General features: G+C 49.7%; 1 protein-coding gene across 1 annotated transcript in view; it reads right to left on the bottom strand.

Moving 5' to 3' along the window:
• The window catches only part of PDIA5 (protein disulfide isomerase family A member 5), a gene marked incomplete at its 5' end in the record, with an annotated part of 37,425 nt that overhangs the window by 3,156 nt on the left and 19,275 nt on the right, over positions 1–14,994 (bottom strand). Inside the window, 6 exons of the mRNA XM_018574205.1 lie at positions 369–503; positions 4,379–4,449; positions 6,310–6,440; positions 7,163–7,323; positions 8,531–8,598; positions 12,279–12,415. Coding sequence (XP_018429707.1) covers positions 369–503; positions 4,379–4,449; positions 6,310–6,440; positions 7,163–7,323; positions 8,531–8,598; positions 12,279–12,415 — 703 coding nt within the window. The remainder of the gene's footprint in view (positions 1–368; positions 504–4,378; positions 4,450–6,309; positions 6,441–7,162; positions 7,324–8,530; positions 8,599–12,278; positions 12,416–14,994) is intronic.

Below are 14,994 nucleotides of genomic sequence, written 5' to 3'. Positions count from 1 at the left end.
TATAAAGACCGTGTCCCATAGAGACGTCTATGGGAACCAAACCGCGGGACAACCGGCCGAAAATAGCTCCTGCGCCTGTCCGCGCGACCAACCGCAAAAAAGGTGTGAGCAGCCTCCATTGACTTCAATTGGAATCTGTGTTTTGCGCGATAAATCGCCTAGGTGCGCACCGGCCCTCAAAGCTGTAGCCGATCCCCCCTGGAAGCAGCTCGGTCAACATAATACCATTTGCTCAAAGCGCTCCGTTACTTGTATTCTCAGTTTCAGCTCACGCCCCCGGAGTCCCCCTGAGACCCGTCAGACAAATCTAAGCAGGTGATTGGCTGCGGAGCTCCCCGGGCTCCTCTCGCGTGCGCACTCACACTCACCGCGCGCTCTCCGTTGTATTTCTCGATGAATTTGCCGTAGTTGTAGTAGTTGAAGGTGGGGAAGCCCTCCACCCCCTCCACCTTACACAGCTCCTGGTTCTTCTCTTTGGTACAGTCCACCGCGCCGTAGGCGATCTGTAAAAACAAGAAAGTTCCGGGAGACGCGGAGTGAGGTCATGTGACTGATGAGGGAGCGCATACGTCGGAGATGATGGTTACTGCAAGGCCTCATTCACACACAACGCAAGCAAAATTGTATATTGCGTATATACGCGCCTATGCGTGCACTGTATGCAATCCCAGAATGCATCACTCGTAATGGAATTTTAATGTGCTGTACGTATGTGCGCGTAAATACGCAGAGATACGCTGCCCGGACGCATCTCGGTTCCATTCTGTTTTTGGGCATATATACGGCTCCATACGCGGCTATGTGTATGGAGCCATTTATTTCCATGTGTTGCATATGGTACAGCGCGTATAGGCGCGGCAGTGTGAATGAGGCCTTAGGGATGCACCGATACCAGCGCCGATACTTGGCATTTTCAGGAGAACTACCAGGGTTGCAGCGGTTGCAGCTGGGACCGGGCTCTGGTGCTCCACCACTGTCCTGAAATCATTAGTCCGTATTGTTTTAGAAAAACGGTCACATGACACGAAAAACAAATGTATCAGTACATCCCGAATATATATTTATAAAAACAAAATCAGGACATTATAACAGAGATGTACAAATCCAGGGAGCTCCGTGTGCTCCTTACCAGTGGCCGGCGTATCTCCTCCCACACCGCTCAGCCTCCTATCACAGTCCAGCAGAGCAGTACAAGCAGTCGGCGATCAGTGATCTCCGAGTGTTTGTAGATAATTGAGGAAATGGTATGGTTACTATAGCCTCAAGTATGAATGAATGGGAAGTGATCTAAATCACATCTACATCACTTCCTGTTCATTCATGATTGTGGTTATAGTAATCATACCATGTTATCAATAAACAGGAACACTCAAAGGATTCCTGTTCGTTGATAACAGGGGACACAGAAAAAGAGATAGAGGACTCTGTGTTTTCAATCTCTTTTTCTATTTTAAAAAGGGAAATATCAGGGTTCTGTTTAGACCCCCAATATTTCCCCGAAGCTCCCAACAGTAAAATAAAAAAATAAAAATTAAAGTTTATTAAAAAATACATTAAAAAAACACAATATAAACCTCCTTCCTCCTGCTGGGGACCCCTCTAGTGATAATAAACATCTATATAGAGGAATCAGGACCTCCTTCCTCCTGCTGGGGATCCCTCTAGTGATAATAAAGATCTATATAGAGGGATCAGGACCTCCTTCCTCCTGCTGGAGATCCCTCTAGGGATAATAAAGATCTATATAGAGGGATCAGGACCTCCTTCCTCCTGCTGGGGACCCCTCTAGTGATAGATCTATATTGAGGAAGGAGATATGGCCCCCCCGAGTCCTCCGAGTGCATAAAGAATTCCTCCGCCGCAGTAAATCTCCCTTTTACATTACAACCCAGAACACGGCGCAGAGAGCGACTCTTCAAACAGAGAACGGCTAAATTGGAAACACAAAAGGAAAGGACACAATTAATGGCGGCGGTAAGAGGATCATTCTCTATAATCTAATTAAGCCCGACGATAATTCAGACGCAAATGCTGTTTACCGACTGAAATTAATTCTGAGAACAGAAGGATTTCATCCCCGAGATTACTGAACTAATGATTTTCTGGATTGGAAAGCCATGTTTATGCATCATAGCATTCATTCCAGCAGAGAAAACAAAGAAACATGAGACTGTCACTCATAATGGGCACAGCGGGTGTACAGACCCGGGAACTCAGCACAGGGATGGTGGGGGCTCCTCATAAGGGGCACAGCGGGGGTACAGACCCAGGAACTCAGCACAGGGATGGTGGGGGCTCCTCATAAGGGGCACAGCGGGGGTACAGACCCAGGAACTCAGCACAGGGATGGTGGGGGCTCCTCATAAGGGGCACAGCGGGGGTACAGACCCAGGAACTCAGCACAGGGATGGTGGGGGCTCCTCATAAGGGGCACAGCGGGGGTACAGACCCAGGAACTCAGCACAGGGATGGTGGGGGCTCCTCATAAGGGGCACAGCGGGGGTACAGACCCAGGAACTCAGCACAGGGATGGTGGGGGCTCCTCATAAGGGGCACAGCGGGGGTACAGACCCAGGAACTCAGCACAGGGATGGTGGGGGCTCCTCATAAGGGGCACAGCGGGGGTACAGACCCAGGAACTCAGCACAGGGATGGTGGGGGCTCCTCATAAGGGGCACAGCGGGGGTACAGACCCAGGAACTCAGCACAGGGATGGTGGGGGCTCCTCATAAGGGGCACAGCGGGGGTACAGACCCAGGAACTCAGCACAGGGATGGTGGGGGCTCCTCATAAGGGGCACAGCGGGGGTACAGACCCAGGAACTCAGCACAGGGATGGTGGGGGCTCCTCATAAGGGGCACAGCGGGGGTACAGACCCAGGAACTCAGCACAGGGATGGTGGGGGCTCCTCATAAGGGGCACAGCGGGGGTACAGACCCAGGAACTCAGCACAGGGATGGTGGGGGCTCCTCATAAGGGGCACAGCGGGGGTACAGACCCAGGAACTCAGCACAGGGATGGTGGGGGCTCCTCATAAGGGGCACAGCGGGGGTACAGACCCAGGAACTCAGCACAGGGATGGTGGGGGCTCCTCATAAGGGGCACAGCGGGGGTACAGACCCAGGAACTCAGCACAGGGATGGTGGGGGCTCCTCATAAGGGGCACAGCGGGGGTACAGACCCAGGAACTCAGCACAGGGATGGTGGGGGCTCCTCATAAGGGGCACAGCGGGGGTACAGACCCAGGAACTCAGCACAGGGATGGTGGGGGCTCCTCATAAGGGGCACAGCGGGGGTACAGACCCAGGAACTCAGCACAGGGATGGTGGGGGCTCCTCATAAGGGGCACAGCGGGGGTACAGACCCAGGAACTCAGCACAGGGATGGTGGGGGCTCCTCATAAGGGGCACAGCGGGGGTACAGACCCAGGAACTCAGCACAGGGATGGTGGGGGCTCCTCATAAGGGGCACAGCGGGGGTACAGACCCAGGAACTCAGCACAGGGATGGTGGGGGCTCCTCATAAGGGGCACAGCGGGGGTACAGACCCAGGAACTCAGCACAGGGATGGTGGGGGCTCCTCATAAGGGGCACAGCGGGGGTACAGACCCAGGAACTCAGCACAGGGATGGTGGGGGCTCCTCATAAGGGGCACAGCGGGGGTACAGACCCAGGAACTCAGCACAGGGATGGTGGGGGCTCCTCATAAGGGGCACAGCGGGGGTACAGACCCAGGAACTCAGCACAGGGATGGTGGGGGCTCCTCATAAGGGGCACAGCGGGGGTACAGACCCAGGAACTCAGCACAGGGATGGTGGGGGCTCCTCATAAGGGGCACAGCGGGGGTACAGACCCAGGAACTCAGCACAGGGATGGTGGGGGCTCCTCATAAGGGGCACAGCGGGGGTACAGACCCAGGAACTCAGCACAGGGATGGTGGGGGCTCCTCATAAGGGGCACAGCGGGGGTACAGACCCAGGAACTCAGCACAGGGATGGTGGGGGCTCCTCATAAGGGGCACAGCGGGGGTACAGACCCAGGAACTCAGCACAGGGATGGTGGGGGCTCCTCATAAGGGGCACAGCGGGGGTACAGACCCAGGAACTCAGCACAGGGATGGTGGGGGCTCCTCATAAGGGGCACAGCGGGGGTACAGACCCAGGAACTCAGCACAGGGATGGTGGGGGCTCCTCATAAGGGGCACAGCGGGGGTACAGACCCAGGAACTCAGCACAGGGATGGTGGGGGCTCCTCATAAGGGGCACAGCGGGGGTACAGACCCAGGAACTCAGCACAGGGATGGTGGGAGCTCCTCATAATGGGCACAGAGGGTGTACAGACCCGGGAACTCAGCACAGAGAGCTTTGAGCTTTACCCACCTTGCGATCCTCTTTGAACTCTTCAGCTGCAGAGGTGAAGTCGGTGATGGAGCTCTTACAGTGCGGACACCCTGCAGGGGGAGGGGCAGAGAAGATGGTCAGTAGACAAATACTGGACAATGAAAGAGCATAATAAATAAAACAAAAATCATTCAGCGCATCTCTGCAATACACATTATTTCCTCGGGTTTTATTCCTTCACATTCATTCTGCGATTCAGCAGGTGAAATGACCTGAAACCCCTATACTGAAATGTCACACAACAGCTGAAAACATAGATCAGGCTTGTAGTGCCAGCTCGGTAGGAAGATGACCAGCAGAGAGAGGCATCTACAGAAAGTAAAATTGTGACTCTGTCAATAACATAATCTTCAAAGAAGATGCAAAGAAGGTAAACTTGGCACTCAAGCTGTTGCGAAACCACCTCAAGTTCCATGAGGCATTGCAACACTTTGGTAGTCACTGGCATGACTCCCAGAGGCAGATGCATGTTGGGATTTGTAGTTAAAGCACAGCTGGAGGGCCGGAGTTGCCCACCCCCCTGCCTCATCACAGACTGGGGGAGGGACAAGACCTGCGCTACTGAATTGCAGCAAACTCAGGTCCACTGCCAGACAGGGCTGCGCTTTATGGCGGAGCTAAATAAATCTCAGGGCTGGATGGAAAGAATTGCAAATCGATGAGCGGCCACACACGGGGTGAAATCTAATGGCAGGGAATACAGCTCCCATGTAATGTATCTGTGTATTTGGAGTCACGCTTTAATTATGATTGAAGAGCGGAGGGAGCTCAGTGTTCGTTTCGTCCAATAGCAGCCCAGAGGGCAGCAAGGGGGCGGGGCAACGGCACAGAGTAGTCTCAGTGGTACAGATCTCTAGGCGGGTGGAGCCGTTGTGTTGCCCTTTAAAACTCCTCCGCTTGTTGAAGCCGAATTGAGCGGCTGAACTCTGCCCGGGCGGCTCTGCTACTTTGTCACAAATAATAACAATGAAATGTAAAACAATTACCGGCAACAATTGCTGCAAGAAGAAGACAAACGAAAAAAGAGCGAAAAGCCGCCCGGCACCAGCGGCGGACGGAAGTCATTAAGACTGCCGGCTACAAATCCAATAATCCGCGATCAGAGATCAGGGACGCGGTTTAACTCCGCGCCGAAAACACAAATGAGAAATGGCGCAGAGAGCAGCAGAATGAATGGCCCCTCACTGTGACTGACCCTCTGTACAGCGCCGCGGTATATGTCAGCGCTATATAAAACGCAGTAAATAAAAGGCGTTCACAGCTCCTTGTGAAGTGATGAATTTCACGCACGATTCCACATTTACGATTCGCACTTTAAAGTCCATTAAACGCGTCGCAAATAACGTCGCTACAAAATCAGCGCGGGCGGTTGTTAGGAGAAGGCGGAAATTGATAAAAAAACGAGACAGAAAATCAGGGAGATTGGCGCGGCGCGGGAAAAGACGCGCCGGAGGTTTTTTTTTGCTGGCACCGCGCCGCCGTTCATAGTCTCTCCTCGTCCTCGGCGCTTTCGCTCGCGGTGGATAATCTGCTGGCAGACGTGTAATGAAAATATTCGAGAATCTGTTTGTTTGGATGTTATCGGGGGAAAAAATGCAAATCCGAGAAGATATAAAACTGAACGAGAGCGAGCGGCGGTTAACCGTTTCCACGCCGACCCCGGAGAAGGAGACCCCCAAATGTATCACAATGAGCGCGCTCCGTGCATCAGAAACCTCCGCTGGGTTTATTTCCTCCTGCTAATCCCCTGCATCCTTTTGCAGCCCCTTCTAGTCTACATGCACTCCAGTGACGGCTGCACATACATACATACATACATGTTTTCAGTGTACACGCAGCACACGTCCTGCCCGATGGGGGGGGTTCTGGACGGTTACATGTTGCAGACGATACAAAACAATTGTACTTACAGGGAGCGTAGAACATGACGAGCGCGTGCTTCTTCTTCTTCAGGTTCTCCTTGAAATCTTCCCCCAGGAGGTGCAACACACTGGACGGCTTGTCTTCCCAGGCCGGCTCGGGAGGGGGCGGGGCCTCAGGGCTGCCATGAGAACATAAGTGTCAGTGCGGAGAACATACAAGGGGCCCCATCAGTCAAAAGTCCTAGATGCCAACCACGGATCTGGAGCTACGCAGATCTTATGAATTATATTATTAGGGAACTCTGCCCAGGCGTCCCGACCCCCGGACCCTGCGGTGGGGCATTAACAATAACGTTCCTATCAGAAGGTCCATCATCAGCAGGCCACGCCCATCAGGCTGGCTCCGCACGCAGCAGTTCGAGCTCCCAGGGGCCACACCTGAAAACAGCCAATAGCACGTACCTAACTTGTATAGGAATTTTACTTCTTCATTGGCATGGACCTTACACTGGGATGACATGCAAACTACAGGATAGCCCCCGCCCACCACAGGAGAGCCCCCGCCCACCACAGGATAGTGCCGACCACACCTGATAACAGCCAATAGAACGCACCTAATGTGTATAGGAAATTCTACTTTCAGTGGCCTGGACCTTACACTGGGATGACATGCAAACTACAGGATAGCCCCACCCACCGCAGGATAGCCCCCAACCCACCCGTCACAGGATAGCCCCCACAACCACGAGCTCCACGTATATAAAGGACAGGGAGTCTGGGGCAATGGTAAGTGCAACATTCAGATGACACAAGTGAAGTGTTTCCCCCGGCAGTGTGAACGGACCGCCGTTATAGGTCTAGAGTTGGCCTTTAACATATGACAATGGAGGCGGGGTCTTACTTGCGCATGTACTCCACGATCTTCTGCTCCGAGCGCAGGTGAGGCAGCGTGTACTTGTCCTCGCCCTCCTCAAAGTACTTCAAGGTCGGGAAGCCGGAGATTTTGAAGCGCTCGGCCAGGGACCTTTGCACGGTCGCGTCCACCGCCGCCAATGCTCCGCCCTGAAACAAGAAGAGATGGCGATGAGCTCCGCGCCAATCCGGACATCAGGGGGAGGAGTTTCGCTGGTGGAAGAAGAAGAAACAGGACGCTGTGATCATTAAGGACTTGTGCACACGGGTGAGACCACCTCCTGGGAGGGGGAGGTGCCACATGAAATGGCATGCAGCCTCCTGTACCTCCCCAAAGACACTAGCGGCATGCAAGAGTGCGCACCTGGGTCGGCACAGATGTGCAGGTTACACACAGCACCTGTCCCTCCCGAGAGTAGGTCTCTGCATGGGCATGCACACCCGTGTGAATGAGCCCCAATACATCACTACATGGACTGTTCTTTCAAAATACAAGCAGCATAAGTACCTGAATGTGACCTGGTATCAGCCTATTAGGTTGAACTCGATGGACATGTGTCTTTCTTTCTTCAACCTGAATAACTATGTAACTATCGCAGTACAGCAGGGCTGGAGTGCGAGAGGAAGAAGCAGCACAAGGATACAAGCAGTTCATTTGCTGACTAGAAGCATGCTGATAGGGAAGAAAGCAGAGTGACAGAGAGAGGAGCTCATTACTGTGCAGCTTCTCCTTTTGCAGTTGCAGAGGACATATACTAACAAAAAAATAATAATCTCTGGCATATTGCAGCAAAACTTTATCTTTTAATGGGAAAATTCAATTTTATCTGATTTAAACCTTTTTTTTTGCCGTCTGTGTCCCATTGGGGGGAGATTTCCCTTCATTTCCTGTCCCAAAGAGACAACAGGAAGTGACGGGAAATCTCTACAACGTGGAGTTCTCGATCCTCCGCGGAGACTACAGACCGCGACCTCAGAGAGTCAATTCTCCCGCTGTGGCGGGACGCGCCCGACGTTGGTGTAGAAGCCTTCAGGATTATTCATTCACTTGATTAGAAGTGATGAATGCGGCTCGGTGAACCAGCCGTGCGCGGCGGCGGCGAGCCCGTCCAGCGATTTTCCCATAAAAACGGCCCGTTTTCTGCGTTTCTCCAAATATGACGACTTTAATTAATCCGACGGCAGACAGTTCCTCCTAATACACAAGCCGCTCGGGCCGTTCCTGTAATGCGCTCCGGACTTGGCACCGCGCGCTCTCGTGCCAATTAGCAATCAGCCGCCGCTCGGCTCAATCTCCTTGAGGATCATTGGAAGAGACGAGATAAATGTGACATAAATGGATTTTAGGGAAACTCACATCTTCCGCCTGAAGCTTTTCGGCAGCTTTCTCATAATCCGGCTTCATTTTCTTGCAGTGTCCGCACCCTGCAGAGATATTAATATTCGTTTACATTGCGCCCTCGTCTGTCACGGTGCAATACAAAAGATACAAATAAGAGTCATGAACATAATACAAAGTTATAAGGTGACAGTGTGCGTCTTTTCATATAGAGGAGGAAGCAGTGCTGGATCAGTAATAGTGGAGGAGGAAGCAGTGCTGGATCAGGGATCTGTATATAAAGGTGACACTGTGCGTCTGGTCAGATAGTGGAGGAGGAAGCAGTGCTGGATCAGTAATCTGTATATAAGGTGACAGTGTGCGTCTTGTCATATAAAGGAGGAAGCAGTGCTGGATCAGTAATCTGTATATAAGGTGACAGTGTGCGTCTGGTCATATAAAGGAGGAAGCAGTGCTGGATCAGTAATAGTGGAGGAGGAAGCAGTGCTGGATCAGTAATCTGTATATAAGGTGACAGTGTGCGTCTTGTCATATAAAGGAGGAAGCAGTGCTGGATCAGTAATCTGTATATAAGGTGACAGTGTGCGTCTTTTCATATAGAGGAGGAGGAAGCAGTGCTGGATCAGTAATAGTGGAGGAGGAAGCAGTGCTGGATCAGTAAGCTGTATTAGTGATTGCAGCAGCTACTTGATTTATATCATGATGCCTTACAGTCAGTCCGGAGCTCTCTTTTAATTTCCTTTCCACTGTCGTTGGCGGCTTCTTTTTGGGAAATGTTTTTCTTCTTCCCCCCGGAACCGCCATTAATGACATTCGGGGGAGCTGGAGAAATCGGTTATTTTGGGGGAAACAATGGAGCTGCAGGAGGTCGCCGAGCGGCAGACACGACGGTGACATAACTTGAGCTCCTCCCACAGCCTCATGTAGGTCACCACATTCCAGCTGCGCCCAATACCTGAATCTGCCACTTTCTCTTAGAGGAGCGCGTCTCACCGCACACAACGTTCCGCCAGCCAGGAGAGCGCTGCCCGCGGGGCGCCGGGACTCAAAGGGCCCCCCCCTCCCAGAGGACCACAACGCCACCCCATTACAGCCGCACGGCGGTATCTGCCACTGCCGCGGAACTCCTCCTTCCAGCAGCAATTTCCCTCAATTAGTGACTTGTGCGCGGCCACCTCCGGGGTGGAATATGAGCGGCGAATGTTGTCGTTCAACAAGAAATCGGGAATTAGCATAATCATTGTTCCTCCTCAGCGCCGAAACCTTTAATCCGGCCCAGCGGCAGACAGAAAGGATTTCATCATCTCATGTCAATCTATTCTCCGCGCCGAAAACAGACCTAAGGAGCCAGGCCGGCGGCTGCGGTCCCACGCAGGGATAATTCACTCCGAGGCGTCCATTCTCCGGGACAAAGCCAAGGCTTTAAATCAGCGGAACAAAACAACAACAGATCCGATTTAGGATGTTCCATTAGGAGATGTATGCCGACGGCGGGAACATTTGTCACCGGCCACCGTCAGGCTGGAGGTCGGGGACACGATAAGAGCAGCGACGGTGCCATGGCTCCTCCGTGAAATGTCTCCCTCCCTCCCCCATCAGTCAAGTTAATCTGTCCAGGGAAAGAAAAGCAGCTAATAGGAAAAAGGTGTCAAAGTCGATGTAAACCCAAAATGGATGACAAGGAGTTTTATCCAAAAAGAAAAAAAAAACGGCAATTATTTATGATACCTAAAGAATTGTGGAGACTGAACGTGCTACAAATGCCCCTAATCATAGCACACAGGGCACGTGTGGTATGTCTGGTCCTACCCCACTGCACCCTCGTACATGCCGGAGAAATCCACCTATCAAAATGATAACCGGGAAATAGAGAGATACAAAAGTAACATTGTTTATAAACATTGATCAGAGGGAGATAGAGAGATACAAAGTAACATTGTTTATAAACATTGATCAGAGGGAGATAGAGAGATACAAAGTAACATTGTATCTTTTGTATCTACTCTGTTTTGTTCAATTGCTGATCAAAGAGATGAGCTTCCCTCTGTATAAGATATCAGTTAAAGCAACCTGAGCAGTATTTATTTATGTTTTGTAATAACATCTGTTAAACATTTTATTAACCCTTCGCTTACCCTAAGGAGCCCTAATTCCGACCTCCTTATTTCTCTTCTCCCCTTAAAGATTATTTTCCTGCTGATTCTTGTTCATTTCTATTCTTCTAGCTAATAATTCAACTTGTTTTTTATTTTTGTTTCGTTTATAAAGTCATTCAGAAGTTGTGGTATGTCTGAGCTCTGGTGGCACTACATGGCATTATATTTAGGGATGCACCGATACTTTTCGAGTGCCAATGCCGATACTTGGCATGTTCAGGAGAACTCCCAGGGTTGCAGCTGGGACCGGGCTCTGGCGCTCCACCGCTGTCCTGAAATCATTGGTCTGTATTGTTTTACAAAAACTGTCACATGACAATAAACAAAACTGTATCAGTACTTGTAAAACTGGTATCTGTGCATCACTAATATATATTTATAAAAACAAAATGATACATTATAACAAAAATGTACAAATCCCGGGAGCTCCGTGTGCTCCTCACACATGACAGCGGCCTCCTAACCTTTGAATGTTTCTCTAGTCTAGTCTTGGAGCTGGAAACGTATCGGTACTTGTGCCGAGTCCGGTATTGGTATCTGTGCAACCCTAATTATATTATAAAGCTTCTATTTGGCACCTTCTTGTTTCCTGAGCTCCTGGAAAGCACTTTAATTCTCACACACTATACATAGAGGTCTCAACTACTTCTCCAAATCTGAGCCCACGCCAAAAAATTCAACGCGAGAGCTTTTGTTGGCCTCCAAGGTTGCGGTGGAGCAATAACTAATGGTAGGAGGGAACTATAAGTCCTATCAAAGGAGCTGGTATAAACTGTGCAAGACTGAAGGGAAGGACGGAGGTCAGATAGAAGACTGAAGGGAAGGACGGAGGTCAGATACAAGACTGAAGGGAAGGACGGAGGGCAGATAGAAGACTGAAGGGAAGGACGGAGGTCAGATAGAAGACTGAAGGGAAGGACGGAGGTCAGATAGAAGACTGAAGGGGAGGACGGAGGTCAGATAGAAGACTGAAGGGAAGGACGGAGGTCAGATTCAACTTCCAATGTTTATTTTTTTTAAATCAAAATCTTTCAGTGATCAGATTGTAGCTGCACGCCCAATCACCATGTGATCTGTATGAATAGTTCTATACACAATGAATCTCGTTTTCTTTTTGTTTTGTCCTTCTAAACTTCTATCTCGTGTCGCTCTATTATCTATTTTGCATTCACTTCTGTCTGTTTTTCCCCTCGTAGTTTTTTATCGGAGATGTTTTTCCTCTGGGTTTACAGTTCCCGTTTCCATTAGAAAAGATATAAGAGATAAGATAACAGAGAATAATCGTGTCAGTTTCTCTGGAGGCCGAGCGCAGACTGAGGAGGTTCCAGTTTTCTCGTTCTATTGCAATGTTTGACCGCAGCCCTGAATCTGCGATATATTGTAAAAGAATCTCCGCGACTTGTACGATTCTATATTGCGGTTCTACTGTGAAGGAATGCGATTGCATTGATGTGACATCGGACATCGCTGTAGGCGGGCGCTGTAACTTAAGAGTGCGGGCACCTTGCAGTGTATTGCGCCCATGGCACACTTCAGATGGGCAGAGCTCACACCAATTACTAGTTCTGGGACATTCATTTAAAGTGATCTGAGATGAAGAAAATACTCACATGGGGCGTAGAACATAACGAGGGCAGACGGGTGATCCTTGAGGAAGTCGTCAAAGTCCGCCTCGGTCAGGTGATGGACCGCGCTTTCCTGTTCTGACCATGGCACCTCCGGGGCTTCAGGGGCGGGCGCCTGCGGACTGCAAAAGAAAGAAGAAGGCACAACGCACAGAGTGAGGGAGAGACGCAAGTACTCCGAGAGAGCAATGCCGGCCCGTCAAGACTTTCAGCTCCAGGATTCACACGGCATCACTGCACAGACCTGAAGAAATGCACAAAGCTCACTGAGATTCTAAGGGGGAATACACAGGGCTCTGCATGAGGACAATGTCTGCCGATCTCCCCGTCCAGATTTTAGGTGTTTCTATACCCGACAATTCAAACTTAGCATAAAAATCCTCCATAGCAAAGAAATACATTTTGTATCCTTTAAGTCTACGAGAAGCTTTGTATTTAAAAGACTAAATAGCTCCTAATCCTGCCAGGCCGTGGTACTTCCTCCTTCTGGGTGACAACACTATTTCACCTGCAGTGAAGTCACTGCTGATATCCTTCCCTGCCACATCAGCAAAAGGATATGCATCCTCTGGAGGGGACGGGAAGCAAAGAAAAAAAAGGGAAAAGGGGACAAGGGGAAAAAGGAACGACAAGAAAAGGGGAAAAAGGAACGACAAGAAAAGGGGAAAAAGGAACGACAAGAAAAGGGCAAAAAGGAACGACAAGAAAAGGGCAAAAAGGAACGACAAGAAAAAGGGGAAAAAGGAACGACAAGAAAAGGGGAAAAAGGAACGACAAGAAAGGGGAAAAAGGAACGACAAGAAAGGGGAAAAGGAACGACAAGAAAGACCTTATGGCGGTAATAATAGAAAAGAAAACGATAGTACAGAGAGGGGTTTACTCAGATTTTCAGAATCGGTATAAATGACAGATTGGTGGTTTTGGCATAAATCGGAGTCTAACCCCCATCATCACCCCCCAGACACTCGCTGACAGCTGATGACTGGGATGTTGCGCAGCGTGTGGTTACAGGCGGAGTACCAGCAGAGGGAAGTGGTATTTCAGCTTCTAAATCATTTCCAACCGGATACCACATCATAGCACCTTACACCTCACTGAAGCTTAACCCCTTCATGACCGAGCTTGTTTCCAGTTCCTGTTGGTAAATGACGGGACGCACTTTTGACATTTTTGCTGTGTGATTCTTCCACGTCAGTCACATACTTTCTTACAAAGTGCACCCACACATATTATATATTGTTTTTTAGAGGACAGATAGGGCTACATATTTATATCACATATGTGTGTCTAACGCCTCACTTAGGACAAATAAAATATAAAAAAAAGGAGGAAAAAAAAAAACGTAAAAGAAACACTTTTTTCCCAGTTTTGATTTGTAGTATTTTTTTTACAAAACCAGCGCAGCGAAAAAAATGCAATAAAAACCGTTCATTTATTTGTCCTTTATTTTTTTTTACACTTTTCACTATTATTTTAAACTTCAAAATGTTATTTTATTTATTTAATTATATCAAGCAGTCATTGTGAATTAATCTCACTATTACTGCTTGATAAATTAATACATTTTTGGTTATTATCAGGCTGCTTCAAACTTCAGAACAGCCGATAATAAGGCTGGGTTCACACCTAGGCGTATCGAATATGCGCGTTTGTCGCGCGTTTCGTGACGCACGTTTTTACCGCGATTCTCGGTTAAAAAACGTGCGACAGTCGCGCGTTTCCGAGGGCTACTTGGCAGTATCCCAATGGAAACGCGCAACAAAAACCCCCCAAAGAAGCTCCTGTACCCATTTACAGGTGCCCAGGGTGTGAACCATACCCATAGGAAATAAATGGGATTTCGGTGTTTGAGCGTTTTGCAGAGCGTAGGAACGCGCTACAAAACCCCCAGGTGTGAACCGGGCCTAAGTTAGTGACACTGATCCTGCAGCTGTTCAGGATTTAGCTGTCACTAGTTTTCTGATTGTTGCAACAACCATCAGAAAACTGAAACATTCTTCTTTCAGGAATAGAGACATTATGTGTCTATTCCTGAAAGTGAAAGAAAAAAAAAAAGCCAGTATAGCTTGAGAGAGATATCTGTCGATCTATACGAGCTGTCAGAATGTTTGCCGGCATGTTTGTCCGCTCTGCTTTGACTCTCCGACACCCGATATTAAAAGGTATCGGGTGTCTGAAAAAGGTTAACCCTTTCATTAATCAATGCCTCTAAACCAGTGGTTCTCAACCTGTGTAACCTCAGGACCCACATTTGTCCTTGGTCACGACCCAATTGAACTGTGTACAACTGTGTCAAATGAATGGCAATGCGCCTCCCACACCAGAATGTGTAGAAGGTGTGATTGCGTGGTACAGTGCATTATTTGCACAGGACTGTTCAATGAATGCACTGTACTAGTGTGAACGGCAGCCCTCAAAAACACCGGCAGACTCACACAACCACAGACACAATCCCCTAGACACAAACCAAGATGCACCCAGTCTCCCTACCTTATAAGAACCGGATCCTCAGCCTGGGGTCCAGTGCGGGCTGCTGGGCTGTGACGGAGCTCCATCCTTATGTGCATTGTTTGTACAACTCCCTTGTGCACCCTGTAGAGATGCCGGGAGCCAGGATGTGACATCACTCCAATCTATGCACCTCTACAGGGCACGCGGAGAAGCTGTAAGCAATGCATGTATGGGGGGGGGGGGGGGGGGG

Source organism: Nanorana parkeri, unplaced genomic scaffold, assembly GCF_000935625.1.
Source record: "Nanorana parkeri isolate BGI_ZX_2015 unplaced genomic scaffold, ASM93562v1 scaffold2811, whole genome shotgun sequence".
In the NCBI taxonomy this organism is placed as follows: Eukaryota; Metazoa; Chordata; class Amphibia; order Anura; family Dicroglossidae; genus Nanorana; species Nanorana parkeri.
This window is presented reverse-complemented; position numbering and strand designations above follow the sequence as displayed.